The sequence below is a fragment of the Telopea speciosissima genome, chromosome 7 (assembly GCF_018873765.1).
Source record: "Telopea speciosissima isolate NSW1024214 ecotype Mountain lineage chromosome 7, Tspe_v1, whole genome shotgun sequence".
Classification (NCBI taxonomy): domain Eukaryota; kingdom Viridiplantae; phylum Streptophyta; class Magnoliopsida; order Proteales; family Proteaceae; genus Telopea; species Telopea speciosissima.
The window spans coordinates 4,576,611-4,598,184 of record NC_057922.1 but is presented as its reverse complement, the minus strand read 5'-3'; the positions used below and the strand labels follow the sequence as shown (position 1 = coordinate 4,598,184).

The window sequence follows — 21,574 nt, the reverse complement described above, 5'->3', positions numbered from 1 at the left end:
TTTAAGTGTGAGCTTTGATCAGTAATTTTGCAATATCCATCCAAATTAAACCCCAAAAAGAACAAACCAGAATCTTTCTATACTCAGATGTTTTATGAGAACAAGGTTCTCTTGAAGCAACTATGGGTTATAGGCTGCCTACAAATATCCACTGTCCTTCAAGGAGCAGCAAACAAATACCTTACCATTGCAACAGAAAGCTTGGAGGATGGACATTATACTTGGGCCAACAACGAGCATTACCGGCTGCTCCATGTCTGAATCAAAGTTCTCCAAGTTGTACCCAGATGCCGACAACAAGTTGCCTTTAAAGATTGTGTTTCTAACTGAGCAAGTTAACAAAGCGCAAGTCCATCTCATTCACTCGCTTTCTTCCTCACTTTGCTCCAAGTGCAAGTGATTCAAATTCTCTTCAAGTGCTGGAAGTCCATCAACAGAATCATAATCAGACTCAGCATCTCCACTGATTTGTCCGGAGTCCTTCACAGCTCCAGAACCTAAACATAAACACCTTACAGTATTTAAAATCCATGCAGTGAGCAATTCATGGCAGTCCGTTTAACCAGTAGGAAAATGAAGTGGCATGACTACCAAATTGATCATCCTTGTGATATAAAGAAAATGAAAAATGCTTCACGACAGCTGAAGACTTACCATCTGCTTCGAAAGGAGGTTGTGGAACTCTTGGGCTCTGAGAAAGCCAAGAATTTTGAACAGAAATAATGTCAGCACTGGTTGCACATTCTGAATATGCCTTCAGCAGTTGCCTGCATGGATAGAATGTACTGATAATAAATACAGTGCAAAAGCTACCCACATAGATTCATGAATTGTAATGGACCAAAGAATCATATTTCGATTCTCATGTCCAGCAACATGAAACATGAGCTGGAGGTATGCAACAGGATTCCGCTCTCCAAAAGACCTTCTAGATCCAATAGGAGGAAAACCATTGGATATTGAGCAGAATAGAATCACAAATATTAAAGCAGAACATTCACAAATATTGGGTGATGACCATCCAAGCAAAGCAACTTTCTACCCCGGAGATGAGCTCGGTGGGGTCCAAGAGTAGTTGGTCTGTACCTCTTGCATACGGATCCAAATACGCAATATTGCAGTTATAGATGATTATTACCATCTAAAAGACTCAAACAGTAGATACATTCCACTCTTTTCCATTAATAAATGCAACATACCTGTTCAGAGATAAGAATGCATGACCCCACTTAAATTTGTCGAGCAGCAGATTAGCTGTTTCCTCTTCCCCACTGTTGATACATGTGATAGAAATGTTACAAAGCTAAAATATTCATGAGGTAGAGTATTTCTTTTCCCCCAAGAGAATTAACAAATTAATCTATAACAAAGAATGTTGGTCAGAATATTTCATTCATTGCACTGGCAGCCCACGTGAAATTACCCAACATGATAGCCTGTGGATTACCTTGAACCTCAAAGACCTTGGCCTCGAGCATCACATCAAGACAAGCCTCAAGGTGTAATCCTCAGACACCTTTTACAACAGTGGTTACCCCTTATAAACAATTGAACAGTTGAATTTGTACATATGGAAAGTGGGAAAGATTGAAAATCCCACAGCAAACAGCTATTCCAAATGTCCCGAAAACACCTTTTTCCAGTCCTAAAATCTTCATGGCATTTAAATCCTTGAGGACTCCATAGCTACTACCAAACATATTACTTTCTCAGTTTCTCCATCCTTACCACTAGATCTGCCCAAGGATACCATTCTTCAAGACCAACAGATGGATGATTATCACCATCCAATCATTCCACACAGAAAACTAGATGTTACTGATTGTGGCTTTCATCCCTCCTATTTGTGCATCACAGGAAGAATACAAGTGGTAGAAAACACTGGAGACATCAACTTCCACAGAACTAACTCTAAACAATTAGGTCATGACCAAAAGCAGTTTAAGATGCCAAGCATTTTGAATTGACCTGGGATTTGAATAAAATGATAGCACCATAGGGGAAAGACGGCAAATAAGTTTGATACCATATTATTAAAGCTGCTGATAGTGCCTCCACACAAGACAGCTCACATGGCCGACCATAATTTACTGGATTTGCTGCCACCAACCATGGTACTGCAATTCATATTGACCTTTCAGATATCTATTGCTTAAAATTCATGAAAAAAAAAATTAAATAAAGAAAATAACATTCTTACATAAAACAATAATAACACAAAATGGTCTAGATCAAGTGCTAGCCCCAACATAGAAAGAAACAATGTGAAAATACTCTAAAAGGGAACTCAAAATTTCATGTTACTGTTACAATGCAAGCAGAATGAACTAGCAATTAATATTTCCTACATAATTTATAAAAAGTACCAGAAATGGACTGCGGAGTCAAGTAACATTGTGATGGTGTGCAAAGAGAAGCACATACACAGCACATTTAGGGCTGTCAACAGACTGGATTTTATCTGGATTTGGTCTGTATGTGAATCGGTTATTTAGGATATGGATGTGCCCATGTATTCAACCTGATAATAACCTATTTGATTATTTACAAACTATAGAAAGGGTCTAAGGGGTATACAATATATAAATTATACAGTTCTATATGTTGGAATTATAGTGTCATGCTTTATGCTTTCTTATAGGAGAAAGTGCAAATTTGAGCCACATAGCCAATCTAAACATTAGTTAGATAGACCACCCTGGATTGGCCACATCAAATTTGGTGTTCCAACTCAACATATGGCCACCTTGTATTGGACTTTCCCCAAATATCTTCAACCGCCTTTTCAACCATTTTCTACACCATCTGTGTTACAATTTTAGAGGTGTATAAGGAACAGTTTGATCTACTTACCATGCATTGTGATAGGGCCAATGCAATGTGCATCCGCCAACCGCCTTCCCTCAATTATAAGTATAAAAGGAACCATAACTGGAGCTTAAGCAAATATACACATAGAACATAACCATGAATTTGTATTTTTCTTCCCTTTGGTATGTTTAATCGGATATCCGATATCAGACCCAATATTCAAATATTTAAACGGATAAGAATACCGATCCCAAAATAACTTTTTCAGTCAATCTCAGTGCCCCATGAAATTTATCCTTTCATATTATGCATTCTAAGATCTATCAAAACCTTTAATTTTTAACAGAAGAATTGCCTAAATTTCTCCACCAAGACCAAAGTTCATGTTACCAAAGATGACATGTGAAAAACAATAACTTGGGATCTCCTTCAATAGAAACTGATAGACAGACTATAAAATGCATGCACTGGCATGTCTACTTAAGACAGCTATGAAAGTTTCACAATAACTCTACCATCCCTTTCCCTTGTTTCAGAATGTTCATTTCGTCCCAATCAACAAACTGAAATTTATGTTTACCTTACCATATAATGCAATAAGCAGTCCCGAGCTAGACCCTAGAGACTGATTCAACATAGGATCTCCAAAAACAGAGAACAAGCAAGAAGTGACGGAGAACTAATTGGACAGAATAGAACATTAGAACTAGAACCAGAAATTCCAGAATAGAAGCTTTTTGAGAGAAAATTAACAATGGGAAAAAGCTCTCTTAGCCTAAAGCATACACTGAGCCTCCTCACATGGATTATGAGACTTATTTTTTATGAAAGAGAAACAATGATTAAAATAATCAATGTGAAAGGGTGTGGAGTACCCTGCTTACTCAGAGAACCCTCTCCCATTTTTAATTAACAGAGGGATGATCATATGGACCTGACCCTGGTCAAGTGGACCATTAGGGAGGCCTAATTGCTAGCAAATTTTGGTGATAGTCAGTTAACAGATCAGGGCTCAACTGAAAAGTCCTTGTGTAACTAGACTAGGATTCTAGATCAACAACTAGAAAACTTGGAATTTGAAGACCAGAATTGAACTTTATCAGCTGAATTTCAGAGAATAACTGACATAAGCTTACTGAAACTAGAAGCCAGAACAGAATCAACTTTTCCACTAAAGAATCCACCTAAACATGACTGGAAATACATCCAAACACACCACGAATCCCACAGCCAAATCTTGAAGACAACTTCAATAATGGTACTCATAAATCCGTGGGTTCAGCCATAGGCTAGTACATCTATTTATAGAATCAAAACTGACTCTAACAATTCTAAATTGATTTGGAACTCAAACTACTACTTGGAGTAGTAAAACCCCCTAATTTGACCAAAATCACCTATTTTTGACCTAGCCGAAATACTGTTCAGATCAGATCCTGGTTATTTGGCTCCTAGTTTGATTATTCAAACCTAGGACTGCATTACTTGCCTTTATAACGGTTCCTGGGTAGCATATCTTGAAGTTTCATCTGAAAATATTATCATTCCCATGGATTTATCGACTTTTATGGTTTTCAGAATTTCATGGATTTAACTAAATGTTTACTAATAAGGAACAAAAAAAAAAAAAAAAAAAACACTTGTTTACTAAGTTTTGGACTTCCATAGGGACCAGAAGCTGAAGTTTAGATAATCAAATCCAATTGGGGCACAGGCATCAGAATTTCTGGATAGCGGTGCACAACCATCAGACTGGGATGTAACATTAACAATTGTCACATCCACTCAGGAGATCTCTAGGGTCAGTCGATTACGAGATGATTGTAATCATTTGAGTTATCCTTTCTTAAGGTTACAAAAGAAAATATTTGAATGTCATGCTCTTCTTAGATAAGCCAACATAATTTCAGGCATAACATGACAAACCTTGATATTGTTTTCCAAAATGATGTGGCCCTGCATGGAGTAAAGTCCTGGTTTACATGATGTTTCATACTAAATTCCCAACACATTTGCATTTCCTTCTTGAAAAAATTTAAAAATACAATTGACTAATCCAGAGAAAATGACACTGTCATAAGCCCCATCCGACAGTAATATGTTCGTAGTATCTATAAATAGAGACAAAATTTCACACATCTACCAACAGAAATACAAAACAAATAACAGAGTCGTTGAAGTGTAATGTTAGGATTCTATACAAAGACGAGGAGCAGCACACCGCAGCTTCTGAAAAGGTACATCACTCAAGCGTGCCCATGAGCAATCCACCACAGCCAGCCCTTTTCTCTTCATTAAGAGATTGTCTTCCTTTGAGACACATTGCTTCCCGACAGGACTGGCAACAGACAAAGACAAAAATAAAGAAATTACAAACTGAAACTGATCTTTCCATCATAAGCCATAAGGAAGGCAGCACTCCATTGATAGTTAATTGACAGAAAAGTAGAATAATACAGCACTAATCTACAAATAAGCCAATAGATTGCAGGGGTCTTTGCATAAGTATAGTGCAAATGCTCATCAATCTGACAGACCCATTTTGTGGGTCCCGCATGCAAGATCTCCTAGCCCAGAAAACACCCCCACTGGATGAATCCAACAATCAACAAGTCACATTCTTTTGAAAAGTGAAATGAAACATGTTGCATTGTCTCAAAAGAATAAAAGGTAGGCTGGGTATCAAACAACCCCTTCCGCGCAGACCAATGATTGGATAATTCCCTCCACTGCATGAGACACATGCAGAAGCATCGTATGCTATTTGAATACCTAAAACACAGTCCACCCTACATATGACACGAGTACATGCACACCAATACCTGCCTCACACATGCCCACACAAACAGCTAATATCAAGTGATAGAAGCAGTAGCAAAGCATATCTAACGCAGATTCATGGCTGAACTGGCTTGACCCTTCTGGCAATTAGCCGAGATGAACTGGGTCCAATTGGATTTTTGGGTCAGTAGGATATTATAATTATTTATTTATTAAAATTTATTATAGGGATTTCATCTTGTAATCTTTTACTTTGAATGGGCTACGTAGTGGTAGGGCCCTTTCTATGTTATAATTTTAGAGTTTTTATTTCAGTTTTGAGTCTAAGTTAGAGTCTTAAGGTTTTAGTTTTGGTTAAGTATTAGGATTGTTTGGTCTAGTTAGGAGTTTTTATTTATCTCTTTAAATACAAGATTGTAACCATCGTTTTATTAAGATTTTGAGAACGAAAATTTGAGTTTTGTTTATAGTTACCCAAGTGGTACGATGTCATAGCAAGGTCGTGTAACCTCCTCTCCTCTCCTGATATTCTCTTCTCTCTCTCTCCCTCCTCTTCTATTCTTTTTTCTTCTCCTTTCTTATTCTCCTTGTTTTCTTCCTTGCTGATATTACACAATCGTCTGTCCCTGTTCCTGCGACCAGTGACCCTAACAGTCCAACAGAATCAATTTGTCCTCTGTCAGATCTTCTCCTTTCTTTCCCCTATTCTGGGCGCTGGGCAAATCAAACCTGAGGTTTCCCGTCCCCATTTGACTGTATCACAGTGGGATATCTATATAGACCAGAACAGAACCTAACTTACCGCTAGGTCTTCAGTCCGATTGTTCGTGTTCTGTTGTTGATTGCTCTTTTGATCTGTTAACAGTTTTGCTTGATAAAACTTTGAGTAGCGACCTCTCGCCTAAGATTTCTGGTCCAGCCAATAGAAATTGAAGGAGTTCCTCTTCTTTCTTGGGTGCTGCTCTACCGCCATAGCACCTCCTATCCTTACTTTGTTTTTAGTTCCAAGATTACCCCTCTTCACTAATGCGTAATTGCCTTTCACTTGTTTGTTCCTTTCTTTTGGTAGCCTTGAACTTTCACTAAAGTACAGTATTGCCACTACTGGTTGCTTTGCCTTTATGAAGTGGTTGATTGTTAATGAAATTACATAGTTGCCAATACCTTTGCATTTTGAACCTCTAATAGCTTGGGTGGGCCCATAGCGAACCCAAATAAGGTTTTGTGACCCTGGTTCCGCATCAATCACCTTCAGAAGAGGGCACAGTAATTTCTAGATGATGATAAAACATGGATAGCCAGTTTGAGGGTATACCAGCATCATCATTCACTTTTTAATGAGGCTAATATATTAAGGGAGGCTTAGTAATGTTCCAAAAAAGTTGTTTGGTTCTCTGATTTGGTTCTAGAAACAGAAAATTTGTACATGATGCTTTAAAGTTTAGATGGTTAAAAAAAAGGGCATACCCAGTACACGAGGCTCCCTCCACTGCGGGGTCTGGGGAGGGTCATAATGTTCAGATGTTAGGATCACCAAATTAATGAACCCTACACAAAAGTATCAAACATATTATTGCATGATCTGAGTTCCAAATTGATGAGCGTTCAAGGTAATTATGTAAAGATACCTGAATATTACAGGCTATAATAGCCTCAACTGTTATGTCACTTCCATAAGGAATTTTAGTAAGAAGTCATTACATAAATGGTGAGTTTTAAAGAAAGAATGTTAAAATTGGAACTGAACTTATCTAGATGCAATTGAATTTCAAAGAACCTATAAAAATTTGAAGGAATTTGAAAGAAGGTAATCAATCACAAAAGACCCTGTTAAAGAGAGATACTGGTAAGCTTTTAATGGCTGGAATTGCTGGAGTTGCATTCCAAGCCAAACATTCCACAAACCAGAAAAAAATGCATCATGTCCTGTTTCACACCCATATATGTAACTGCGAGTCAAATGATAATTTGTCTCCTCATACTGAAATTTATTCAGAACATATTCAAAATTGGCTTAAATGATACTGAATCACTAGCATAAAATCTGGCTGAGATCCATTAATTAACTCGAAACAATGCCCCAAAACAATTACTCGTAGTGCATCACAGAATCTTATGCAAAACATATGCAACAGAGAGCTGAAATACGAAATCAAAACTGTAAAGGTTTCACTGGAATCCATCAAATATAGTAATATACCTCAAAACAATGCCCCCAAAACCAGTATTCACACGCAATTCCTGCATGACCAATATTTTCTTAGTCACCAGCACTACCAAACAAAATGAATGAACAAATAAACTACATAATTATTAAGTCTGATAACTTGCCAAAAACAGCTCAACTTGGCAGCGTGGCTACCATATTGCTTTAAAAACTCACCTAAGGGCAAAACGTTTAATCCAGATCGGTTTATATGGATCATTTTTTAGAGTAAAGGGCACATTTAGAATTTAGCTAACCAGTACTCAGATTGCGAAGAGAGGCTTCAGATGGTATCAAAACTTTATTTGTATTTATTTGTAAGTTCTTCATCATTGTTAGCGATGGTTAACAGTTCCAAACATGTATTCTCAAAAATGACTGTTAGGAAATAAAAGAGGGTAGTCAATCCTCCGTCATATTTCTTTAACTCTGTTTATATACCCATTTAAGATCCCTCTCTCACACTACCCAAACCCACACACACATCCTACATATGCCGTGTTAATTGACCAATAACAAATGCAATAAAGATTAGGGTTGATCTAAAACCCTAAGTGTAGCCTATATGACCAGGAAGCGGGAACTTGCTGGTATCTCCTCTAGTTGCACTTCCATTAAACATAGCTGAACCCACATGATCCCCTCACTCACACACACCCCAAAAAAAATTATATTGATTTGGGACTCCCTGCTTTCCCAATATGCCAGGTTAATTGACCAATAAGTCAATAACAAAATGCAATAAAGATAAGGGTTGACCTAAAACCCTAAGTGTAGCCTACAGGACCAGGAACTCAATGGTATCTCCTGTAGTAGCACTCTCATTAAACATAGTTACACCCATGGTGTAGCCTACAGGACTGGGACTTGGGGACTCCCTGCTTTCCCATTAGCCCTCGAAATTCTCTCGAGGAACGAACAACATGTTTTTTCCAACAAATAATATAAGAATCTACCGATTTTCTCTGACCTTATTTCATCAACTGCTTCAGAAAAATGGCCTTGATGATTGACCTCCCCAGCCGTTAGCATGAACCAGTCACATGAGACATCACCTTTTCTTCATTCATGGGTTGAAACAAATTAAGAGTTGTATAATAAACCAGTCTGACAAAGCACACCAATCACCTTCCATGTCTTTCAAGTTTCAAGTCATAAGATAAAGTTTCAAAGAGGAGAAAGTTGCACTACAACATAGTTGTGCATATAAGTTATTCTAATGGGTAGCTCATTGTAATGTAAAAACCGTAAGATGACAATGCAATACTCCATCCCATGTTCCCTATTCCCTAATGGGGGTTATTAACATGCAATTCCTTGTCATGAGCACTGGTATAAGCATCAATAAATGTCTTGATGAATTGAGAGCGTCACCGATGGAAATAATAGGTGTCAACTCAAGAAACAATTTGACAAGTCTGGCTTCCCTTCATTTTCTGCTTCATCACTCTTCTTCCTTCTCATTTTCTTTTCTCTTTAATTCATATTAGGGTTTTTTTTTTTTTTTTTTAAAGTACTCACTAGGAGTTGCATTTTGTATACTTTTCAGCTTCCATAGTTAGATTGCAAGGTTTGAATAATCACACTATTGGTAAATCAATTTAAGAGATGTTCCGCGGCTGCCATATATTGATAATGTACGCATGTAGGTTCATTAGAAATTTCAAGATGAACATGGGGAGAACTCTTAGAAACATAGTCAACTGTTCTGAATACAGTTAAAATAATTTCTTTAAACCAAATTTGATTGGAAATAAAAATAAAAATAAATCAATTTGTACTTCAGCTACCTATCAACAGATTTGCTGATCTATGGATGGATCTAAAGCAAATATTAGCACTCAATGACTGGAACTACTTCAGGATACAAAGTCCAAGTAGATGCAACCATAAACTATTTTTCTGGAGCAAAAACAGGGATAATATGAGATTCAATGAAATGCAATCAAACTTAGGAAGGACATTTCGAATTTAGCAGCACCAAGTTCTACAAAACCACAATGAGTTTGCATTTTTTTTTATTTATCAAAGGTCACAGTAAAGGGCATTAAAGTTGAAAGGAATGGGTCAATGTAAGAAAAAACTCAAAAACTAATAGGTGCTTTTGAGCCATCTTACTTGGATATTCTACTTGAGTAATGAACATTATTAATAACACCATACTTAACTGATTCTATTGATACTAAGGAAACTCTTTGTTTCCTGGTCAAAAACATCCAGGGTTGGTAAAAACTAAAAACTATATGCTTAACAGGTAAAATGCTCCCAAAGAATGCATAGTTATTTAAGAATGTTCTTGAGTTAATTAACACTAATAGACAGAAGATACGGAAGCAATCAGCATGATAACAACAAGGGTATCAAACTTATCCATCCAAACTAAACATATTAGGGAACACCAAATCAAATCAGGTACTTTCTTTCAGCAACCCAAATCGTGAAAGCTTGCGCCCAGTGCATCTTTTTGCATCACATTGTCCAAAATCCTGAATCAACACCATGTTATCAGTTCAAAAATCCTTTGATTTCCTGCTGCATTGACTTGGAAAGATATGACAATTTCAAGAATAAAAAAATGTTCCATAACAGTCCCATGTCCCTAATGAACATATGGCACCCGGCACTCTTCCATTGGAAGAATAATTCAAAATTGTCCAATCAATTGCCCACCTGTTGGTTTGGATGGAATTTGAGTTTCAAATTGATAAGATATTACTTCCCCATGCAAAATCACTATCTGGACTTCTTAAGACTTCTTCATGTCACAGAAATCAAAAGATGGAGAAGTTTAAGATTTGTTGATATCATGGTTTTTAGCTATATCAAGAACAACAGCTGGCAGATTGATACGACCACAGGGTCAATAAGGACTATGGTAGTAGGGACATTGGACTAGCTCAGTGGAAAATATAGACATGCTTGTCAAAGAGTTGTTCTTGATATATATCATCCATTCAGATGTATAGAACATACCCACATAGCAAGCTGAACTTTAGGAACGGGAGGCTCTTCTTCATTTGCTGCATCTGTTGAGAAAACTTGTAAGACAATCACCTTAGCAAATTCTTGGAGGAAAAATAAAGCAAAAAATAAACAATAAGCAAAGCTGGCAGCCTGACAAATATCTATGAAACTTGAATGCATCACGCCTTAAATCATTTTATAGCTGGTGGTTAGTATAGTATAAATAGCTTCTGGTTTCTCCTCCTCCCCCCCCCCCCCCCTCTTCTGTTCACGTTTTTTTGCTACATGAAAAGGTATTAAGTATTGATTTAGGAATTTTTTAGGGACTTCTACAGGCTTTGTTTTGGTTATTTAAGAGCTAAACATCTTGGAAATTATTTTTCTATTTTTATTAAATTAATTGTTAGGAAGATATCAAGCTTAAGTAAAATATTCTAGAGCGGTTTTTAGTGTTTAACCAAGAAAATCATACAAAAGCATGGACAAGCAGTGTATCTTAGCTATTGGATATTCAATTATCTTTTAATAAAAGAAAAAGGTTTAGCTGTTGTCTCTTGTGCTATTTGTTGTTGGAAAAAAATCCTAAGGGATTCGCATAAGGTGGTAACAAAGTGAACTACATGGTCAGTAACTCAAGAAACTATGCTACCATGTTTTCCACAGTGAACTCCACAGCTAGATATGCAAAAACTACCACGTTCTCAAATTTGGCATGGTAAATCAATCTCAAATATAACCAAAAAAAAAAAACTGATGGAAAGCACATTAGGAATGATGGAGCAAACACCTAAAGGTGAGTGGTAGATGATGTCAAACTTGAATTTTGATCTGTTGCAAATCAGCTGCCAATGAAGGATCCTGTGGAACCTGGACTGATTGAATATTGTTTGATTCATTCATTAAGAAATATTGAGATGATTTGATTCATCCATTAGGAAATGCTTAGACAATCTGATTGATCCATTACCATTAGGAGACACAGAGATAATTCGAAAGGTAATTGTAATTGACACCAAACTCTTTGAAAAGATTCATGGTGGAGCCAACGACACAAGGAGTAAAAGCGGAAAGAAATGAAAGAAGCAGGCTTGCACTCACCCAACAAGTTTCTGCAAGCTTTTGGGGGTGTTTATGGATTATAAGGCCCACTAAAGGGACTCAAGTGAATTTATTTATCTGTCCTTTGATGTGCTTACTGCTTAGCTTAGTAAGTTCAGTTTGTGGTCACAGCAGGTTTTAAACTAGTGAGTATCTACAGTTTGTAATTAGTTAAATTAGTGGCATAATGCTAATGGGTTCGGTCTAAAAAAAAATCAGAGGTGGTACTTGGGTATTAAGCATGTAATGGATTAATTTCTGATGGGATTTGAGTGGTTATTTGTGTCATGGTTTGAATACGAGCTGCTTGAGTCTAAGCACAACCTATCATTTTATAGGTCTACAAAGGGACTGCATACACGTTATTTCTCATTGAAACTCCCTCTGGCGATGAGGATTTACGGTATAGGAGGACTCCATTAAACAACAGATGGATTCCTGGACTTCTCTATATCTAGTTCAGTGTTTCCTTTTTATTTTACTTTCTAGACCTGCTAATACCATCTGGAAGCAACCTGCATTTCTGACCTCTGAGTATATACAATCCAATCCATCGCCCTTTGCCACCACGTCCAACCCTTGCACTTTCCCCTGTCAGCCGGCTGCCACCAAGCCTGGATACCTGCAGCCACTAAACATCCCAATACCCTGATTTTTTCATGGAAAACGGCCACCACCTCTCAGCCTCAGAAATGCAATTGAACTGTTGACTTGTATTTATATATAACTATAACTACCAACTTAGTGGACCCATTGTAGTTCTTGATCCTACCTGCTATGTTGGCCTAATGTGCTGAGGATCACTTCAAACCAAATTCAAGTTCATAAATGAAGTAGGAACTCCACATTAAAAATAGTGAGAAGCAAATAACAACAAATCAAGTATGAAATCAAAGTAAGAAGTTGAAGATACACACAATGCATAAAAAAAATTGGAAAAAAGTGGGGAGGGTGATACCTTGAGCTGCTGGTAGAGAATCGTCATTATAGTATTCACTGTATAAGGTCAATAACAACCGTATTAACAAGAACGACACAATAAATGTGTACTTAATCTCACTTAACAAACTTGGAAACAAATAAAAGGAACTAATCACATCAATAAAATTGGAATTTGAAAGGTTATCAGCACCATACGAGTCTTGTTCATGCGTGTAAATGGTGGCTGTGATGAGCTGCTCTGAGACCAACTGGCTCATAATTAACTACAGAAGATAACAAAGGTTTTGCTTTAAGGAATTACCGTGAATTTTCCCGGCTACGGCTGGACTGACCCCGATGGGAGTGGTTGTCTCTGAATCGCTTCGACTTGCTGTGACCCATTGAGAACAATTTTAAATTGAACGAAGAAGATGCTAACCACACAGGGTTTAAACGTTATATACTTTATCGTAGGGGTTTCACTAACATGCACCCGACGAGACAGGTTATCGTAAGGGTTTCACATATTGGTATTTTTTAGGCAACAACATCCAATACGGTCGATACGAACCAATAGGTATCGGTTTCAATTTCGGAACTGGTACGGATATATACCGATTCCTAAAACCATGCCAAGGAGGAGGTAAGGAGAGAGATTTGATGGCTAATAAGACATGTAAGGAATCAACACCACCTCACTTGCGGAACAAGCAAGCTAAACCAAAGGAGGAGATTAACTCATAAACCAACCAGCGTGGTTAAAAACATGCACTCCGCGTGATTTTCCATAACTCGTGTCCCACCCAAAGGACGCCACTAATACAAACAGTCACAGGTAAATGGTCTATAGATGCCTCAAACCCTACACCGATCTATCAGCTCCGCCCTATAAATTGTCATCTCTAGCACAAGCAAGTAAAGGGGCTAGTTCACTTCTTATTTTTTCTACTTAGAGATTTATCTATGGGAAGAGGTCTGACTTGGGCATCGCAGCGACTCCACTGATTAAGATCGACATTCCTTTGTTTAGTTTTATTCTTCTATGCAGGCCAACTCGGACCTAGAAGAACACGGTTCAAAATCTGCTACAATAAATGCAACCAGCGATGGCCATTGCAAATATGGAATGGTAAATGAGGCACCGAAACTATTCTTTGATATGATTCAAAATCACCTCTTTCCAATTGTTGTTACCTATGGTAGTTTGATTCATGCGCTTTGTAAAGGCGGACAAATTGTTGATGCACATAAGTTGTGTTGAATTGATGCTTCAAAGAAGACAAACACCTGATGTTGTCACTTTCAACTCTTTGTTTCATGGACAATGCAGTTCTGGCCAACGGGAAGAAACTTGAGTTGCAAAATAAAATGTTGGGATTAGGAGTCTCTGCTAATGTTGTGAGTTTTAACATTCTAATAGATGGTCATTACAAAGACGAAAGAATTGTTGAAACACATAAATTGTTTGAATTGATAATTCAAAGAGGATTGAAACCTAATGTTGTCACTTTAAGCTCTTTGGTTCATGTCTGTACAATTCATGGTAATGGCTGAATTTAGTTTATCTTCCAATTGAGTTTTGGGACAATTTAGTGATTGTGAGGCCTTCTCTGAACTAGAATTAATAGGATAATATACCCACGTTTCCATCTTGTAATCATGTCTTGATAGGAACTGATCTTGTCAATTTTGTCCATAATTGATTAAAAAAAAATCTATCCATAATAAAAAAAAATCATGTGTTTATTGAAAATAAATACATTAAATGCCAAATAATTAAAATAAATTGAAAAAACAAATTCTCTGTGCAGTTTCACTAGAGCTGACATTCCCATTAATCCATAAAACATATAATTTTCATGTAATTAATTAATTTGACCTGAATTAATTAATGCAAAGAAAAAAATCTAATTGTTGTTATTTAAAAATGATGACTTACATATGGTAGTTGCAACTTATTACTCAAGCCAAGCTAGGTTTGGTAACGTTTTTCTTAATGCCTTCTTGTTTCCTACTTTCGTAATGTTTCATACGTTGTAATTTATACTTTTTTGGTTTAAAAATGGAAAATTACTCATAACCCAATTCAAACAATCTAGATTTTATTTGTCTAAGTGACAAATCACATTGATATGCCTAAATTTTGTTTGGACCCAAATTAACGATATAAAATGTTTGTCGATACCTAAATATCTTTTTCACGATTAATAAAATTTAGACGTGGTTAGGCTCTTTTTTAAATTAAGGGGGAAGGAAGATGTGAACTAGGGCATTTATGCACCACAAGCTAGCAAGTGCATTAGGCTTTGTTATGTGTGAACTTTAGTTTTTTTTTTTTTCCTTCTTACAATCCGGTAAGGTTTATGACAAACCCCGACTTTGAGCACTTTTTGGCTGTCGTTCAATATACAAGTTCTAATGCTAAAAAATCCATATCCATCGTTAGCATTGGGAAAACCAGATACAAGTCTGAACTAGAGTGAAAAGAGAAAAAAAAACCCTAAACCCTAAAATAACTATAAACGAAGACATAAATTAACTTAGACAGGTAAGTAGTTTCCAAAACACAAATTTGTCCTGGATCAACCTCCTCAGTACCAATAAATAAATATATAAAAAGAACAACCTCTTTAATCCAACTATTCTCACTACTATTTCATCAATTTAAAAACAAAAAAAATCAAATCTAACTGTCCTCGCTACTTCATCAACCTAAAAAAACAAATTCAATCTAACTGTCCTCGCTAATATCATAGTAAAAACAACCAAAATTAAAGAGTAAAGTGACCAAATGCACCTACGTACAAATGCACCCTTGAACTTTCATTAATTCCAAATGCACCTCTACTTTCCAAACTTTGTAACACTCTAGTTCAATCCATTAGTTTGGGACATTAGACGTTAGTTTAGGGACTCTAATGATCAAAATGCTCTTATGATAAAAACCCACCAAAATTAAAGAGTAAAGTGACCAAATTGCCCTCATCTTCCCCAAATCTTCTACTTCTTCCAAGTGGGTTTACGTAGTCTTCTGGAGGATCCTTCCTTAGAATTACCCTCCGCCCAAGTAAGACTCTGAGTCTCTGATCAGACCATGGAGTCCAAAAAAATGTTTTTCAAACTTCGTAAGTTGATTTGGATTGTTTGTTTGAATCACATTGTTTTGTTTGCAGGTGAGATTATGGACGAGGTATTCTTGACCGCTCCAAAGGAAATAGGAGGAACTAGTACGAACGATCCCAAACCTGAATTTGAGGAAGTATAGAGCCATTTGTCCTTTTTTGCTTCATTTGAGGTTTTTAATTAGTGTGTCCTCCACTTCTTTTTTCTACTTTCAGGATTCTTGTATGGGGAGATGGGTTTTGCGATTTCTACGAATGCGAACGAGCAAGAGAGAGACACAGTAAAGGAGGGTTTGGAGTTGGAAGTATTCTTTAAGATGTCTCGTGAGGTTTACAACTACGAAGAAAGGTGAGGATCAAATATTATCAATGTTCACTCTAATGGTTCCTCCATTTAATGTAAAAAATCTTGGATTTTTTACTTTGTTTATAGGGCTCTAGGGATTTAGGGATTTTATTGTTTAGTTTCCAAGCTTAAACGATTTGGGGAAGATAAGGGCAATTTGGTTACTTTACTCTTTAATTTTGATGAGTTTTTATCATAAAAACATTTTGGTCATTAGATTCCCTGAAACTAACGTCTAATGTCCCAGACTAACGCATTGGACTAGATAAAATGTTACAAAGTTTGAAAAATAGGACTAGGTAAAGTGTTACAAAGTTTGAAAATAGGGGTGCATTTGTATATATGGGCAATTTGAGGGGCATTTGAAAAAACCCAAAAAATAGTGATGTAGCTTTTGACAATTGTCGGTTGGGCTGTCAGATTCTTCCCCACTAGTGTATTTTGGGTTAGAGAAGGTGGTTCGACATTCTCTCTGATGAATGGTTTTAAGGAAACGTGAAGGAAATAATAAACCTTTAGTTTTTTCGGTAATAATAAACCTTTAACTAAAGGAACAAAAAAACAAACAAACAAAGGAGGATTATTGATTAAAATGCTTCTAATGTATGGGAAAACGATGTGATTACACTTTCATTTTCAATTAATAAAACCGTTAAGACATCAACTTCGTTAAACGACGAATAAGTATAAGCAATCGAATACTCCAGCTCTGTTTTTCATGTTCTCTCAAATCCCTTTTTAGTCTTTGACAGCTAGCTAGGAGGAGTCTTAATCACTCTTAAGTCTTTATTTATTGATTTACCCAAAAAGAGAAAAAAGTCTTTATCTATTGGGCCCCACGTACTCTTGACAACGAACGTTCGTTCACCCGCCTGTTTTCTCCAATGACCAAAATTGTCCTCACACTCCAAAAAAACGAGATGTTGTGTAACGAAGGTTATACGTATCGGTCTGCAATTCTATTGCTGATATGTGTGTATCGGGTTGGTGTTAGGCTGTTTCAGTTCAAGATTGAGCGAAATTTTAGAAGAAAAAAAGACCAGGTATTGACTGATATCACTGATCAATGTCGGTATCATATTGATATCGGTCTCTGGTGATATTGGTATGTATTGCCGATATAATCGATCTGATACTAATATCTCGACTGTGGTCAATGGCCAACTTAGATAGAGAGAGAGAGTGTGTGTTTAGTACATGGTTTGAGATTGATTATTTTTTGAGGAAAAGAACATTACCTGTTTGAGTGCGATGGGCTTCTCCTGCGCTTAGACACAAGGACGCTTGAAATGATCGATATGCTTTTATAGAAGAGCAAAAATACCCAATAATGTAATGATCGTTCCACATAGTTCTGTGTGCACTGCATGTTGCGTTGGGCTCCTTTGTAGTGCGACACAATGTGTAACGCACATCCAATGGCCTTGTATGCTTAGGCAAGCAACCCAACACCTTGCTTGTGTGCCCAAACACACAAGGCCGTCGAATGGTGCACTACACACTGTGTTGCATTCCAGTTGACCCAGATGCTCTCAGGTAGCGTTCTCTTTTTCATTTGTTGGGAGTAAGAATTTGAGGTTTATTAACGTTCTTGTGGGTATTACCAAACAAAAAAAAACACTCCTGTGGCAGTAAAGGTAATGGGGAAATAATGTATGGAAATAAGGGATACTCTCTAACTGTCGTAAGGTAGGTCGGGAAGAATAAGGGATTGTCAATAACCCATGCACAACAATTAAATTAATCAGTATCATAATCAACTTTATTTGGTTGGTTCAATATTATATATCTTAAACTATTTGTGCTTGAGTGCCTCTGCCAGTTAAGCTTGCTTATTAGAGAGAGAGAGAGAGAGAGAGAGGGTGAGTGGGCTAAGCTGAAAGTAATTCGTTAGCCTCATGGCCCATTATGTTTGTTTACAAATTGTGGTTCCAAAGGGGATAGGGTTTCCTTTCCTTAAGGGAGTGAGTAAAAAAAAAACTGAACCGGCTGAATCGGTCAGAACTGACCAAAAAACCGAATCGATGACCTTGTCGGGTGCGTTTAGTTAGGTATTTTTTAGAATTGATACAAAATCGAAACCGACTGGACCAACTATTCAAACCGATCGAAACCGACAAAACCAATAAAAGCTGGAATAAAGTTTAAAAAACTGTTTTTTACATTATTTCCTTTTATATATGAAAAACCAAACCAAATCGATATTGTACCAATAAGTGAACCAGATAAACCCGAAACTGAGACCGTATCTCATCTTAATGGTTCAACTTTGATTTCAGACAATACATGCATAAGATCAAATTAAACAGAACCATGGTTCAAATATAAACGAAAACTGGATCTGTTCATGTCCTATGAACCGCATTATTATTCTTCTTTTTAATCGGGGTTAATAGAACCGGATTAGTTTGCACTTTCTGCTTTCCAAATATCCCCATTGGCTTTTATTGATGTTAAACCATTATTGGCTCTTTGCAAATGATGGGCCAATTGATCAAAACCAATTTAAAACGAGTCAAGTGCAGATATTGCATTATTTTCCACTTCAATTTACCTTCTTTTTATTTTATTTTTTTAAATCAAGTTGAAATCAATAATACTCATATCACTCTTGGTTCAAATGCCACAACTTCATATTTTACATAAGGGGAGAGGTTTTGCACAGATCCGTGCATGGTGTACGATCATACTTTAAACCGTTGGATAGGCGCGATCGTGCACCATGCATGGTCATGCACGAAATCTTTTACCTTTACATAATAATAATAATTAAATTTCAAAGCTACCAATAATTACAGTATTTACAAGAAACAATAATACATGGTTTGTAAGGAAAACCATCACCACCATCCCATGTTAGTTTCCCTAATCTCTTATTCTTTATGATTTGATGAATTTTTTTTTTTTGGGGGGTTTTTAAATTTATGATTTGATGATCACATGCACATATACACTTAGTGTATGAAAAGAGCTGTAACATACTCATTCTCCATGTGCCATTTAGTCCAATACATTTTAGACAAAATGTCATCTTCATAATTATCATAAGCCCTCCTTATAAGTAAGTTCCCTTAGAGGTTTATTATACTTCTTATGAATATTTCTCAGTTAGGCCGGAAGTGGACTGCTTTTTTTCTATTTTTTCTCTTTTTATTTATTTATTATTTATTTTTTATTAGGGGATGATTTCAATTTGACAATATAAAATTTGGGAGAATGTTCTCTGTGCCGCAGCACAGGCTACGCCCAGGCACATGGGCAGACTGTGCAGGAGGGCAGTGTGGTCATTGCGCCCACCCCCATGTGCTTGGGTGCAACCTGCGCTGCGGCACAGAGAATAGCGCCCCATCAAATTTACATCATTACATAAAAAAAACATTATTATCGAAAGGACCGTGCCTTGTGCCTTAGGATCTCTTTTCATATTAAATTTCAAATAAACCCTTTGTCAAAAGACTTTATATTTTCTATAATTTATTTATTTTGGGTAACAAATGGATTAATAGAGGTACAATTTTAGGAAATAAAAATATATTTAGCATGGGTTTTTGGTTAGGGGAAAGGAAGGCTGCTAGACTGTGTGGAGCCTATGCCCAGACATAGGAAGGCCAAAATGACCGCCCCCACCCTCATGAAATGAATGCCTCATTCGCAATTTTATATACTTGAGAATTCATCCCCACTACATGACATGTACATTGTATGGTTTAAGATGCGCTCCTTTGCATAGTGTCAAAGGTTTTAAATTGTTTGATCATGCTTTCTTTCTGTTCAAACCTCAGATCCTATCTAAGTAGAAAATATAAATCATTCATTCTCAAGCAATTCTGAAATCATAACTTTAATTTTTTGCATTTAGATTAAAGGTTACCAATATAAATTCCTTATAGTAAGCTATACATTAAAAGGGAAATATTTGTTGAATGGTGCCATGTTGATACCCTTGTATATGCTCTCATTGGCTATCCGGCTAGTGCAAGGGTTACACAATCAAACAATGATCTATTGACCTAAAGAAATTAAGTGTAAACAATTATTTCCCATTGATTTTTTCCATTTTTATTGGGTTCAGTTCAATTTTTTACTGATTTTGATTCGATTATTTCAGTTATTTTGGTTTCCCCCCAGATTGAATACAACCCAATAATTGTTCAGTTTGATTTGATCTAAACTGATCGATCTTTCCGATTCAAATTGAAATTTGATACCCTTATTGTATCTTTTTTTTGAAGGATTTTGAGTGGATTAAAGAAGCTTAAATTATGAAAGTGTGTAACATAATATATGCATAAGGAAATAAATACAAATATGTAGAATCAAGGGTAACAACCGTTAAGGCCCCGTTTGTTTAGTTGGAACTTAGGTGGGGTGGGAGAATTGAGGTGGAAAAAATACTTATGTGACACTTCAAAATCCCACTCTAACCTTGTTTGGTTAATTTGGGGTGATCAACTTACAAAAACTTAGAGAATATCATTAATTGTTTTGTCTGCTGATGTGGTATTTCAAAATCCCACTAAATTAGTGGGATTTTAATTATCATTCTTGGGAAAAATCCCTTTAGCTTATCTTTACCTCAAAATTTTCACCCAACAAAACCCCACCAACATGTGGGTCTCATCTTCCCAACAATCCACACCACATTTTCCAAACGGGCCTGATTTTCCTTCTTAGCCTTGCGTAATATAAATCATTATCCCCTCCAGTTCGCTGTCCCTTGCAATACCTCAAATTCCTCACATGGGGGCGAAAATGATCACCCTATCCCTTACCTGAAAACATTGCCCAAGGTGGGATCCACTCCCCCTATTAGAGGAATTGGAGAAATTAGAGGTATCCGGGAATTGAAGGTGATAATTATTTGGATAATATATCTTTTATTTATTTCATAAAAAATACCGTTAAATAGTTTTTAAGTAAAACAAATTAATTATTTGAACGATATTTTGGGTAGAATAATTGAGCGTTAGCTGGTGGTAGGTATTTGAACGTTAGCTGCTAGAAAATGGCTAATATAAGCCGAGCCGACAGAAGCTGGCGCTACAAGATTGTCGGCGGTCTCTGGTGCGCAGGTGGTCGGTTTCTTTTTTCATTTTTTTTTGGGTAACGGTGGTCGTTTTCTAATATACACTCTTTACCCCCAAAAAAAAAAAAAAAAAAAAGTTTTCCAACATACACACATAAGAATTGGAAATATCTGTTTTCTTTCCTATTTTTAAGGCCAAGGGCATTAATTTATTAAGAGTAGGAAGTAAATCTCGCGTTTTTTTATCCTTCCGTCCAAACCGAGGAAGAAAATATTCTAAAATTGCAAAAGACTCTTAT

General features: G+C 36.5%; 1 protein-coding gene across 3 annotated transcripts; it reads right to left on the bottom strand.

Moving 5' to 3' along the window:
* Positions 1-55: 55 nt before the first annotated feature.
* Positions 56-13,256, bottom strand: LOC122666583 (18S rRNA aminocarboxypropyltransferase-like). Of its 3 annotated transcripts, none has more exons than XM_043862598.1 (10): positions 13,104-13,256; positions 12,819-12,856; positions 10,772-10,836; positions 10,219-10,284; positions 7,793-7,833; positions 5,013-5,149; positions 2,027-2,117; positions 1,200-1,271; positions 655-767; positions 56-497 (listed from the first exon to the last, which is right to left on the bottom strand). In XM_043862598.1, the coding sequence occupies exons 1-10, from the start codon at positions 13,181-13,183 to the stop codon at positions 361-363; spliced, it is 840 nt and encodes a 279-aa protein (XP_043718533.1). In that variant the 5' UTR covers positions 13,184-13,256; the 3' UTR covers positions 56-360. The 3 variants fall into 3 exon arrangements, with proteins under 3 accessions (XP_043718533.1, XP_043718535.1, XP_043718534.1); XM_043862600.1 differs by having other exon boundaries at positions 2,027-2,099; XM_043862599.1 differs by having other exon boundaries at positions 10,772-10,824.
* Between the last annotated feature and the right edge of the window lie 8,318 nt (positions 13,257-21,574).

Coding starts and splice junctions, on each gene's coding strand:
- LOC122666583 (XM_043862598.1), bottom strand. CDS start 13,183: ATGGGTCACAGCAAGTCGAAGCGATTCAGAGACAACCACTCCCATCGG. Junction 10,837..12,818: donor TTCTCTACCAGCAGCTCAAG/GTATCACCCTCC, acceptor TTGTCTTACAAG/TTTTCTCAACAGATGCAGCA. Junction 10,285..10,771: donor AAGTTCAGCTTGCTATGTGG/GTATGTTCTATA, acceptor GTGTTGATTCAG/GATTTTGGACAATGTGATGC.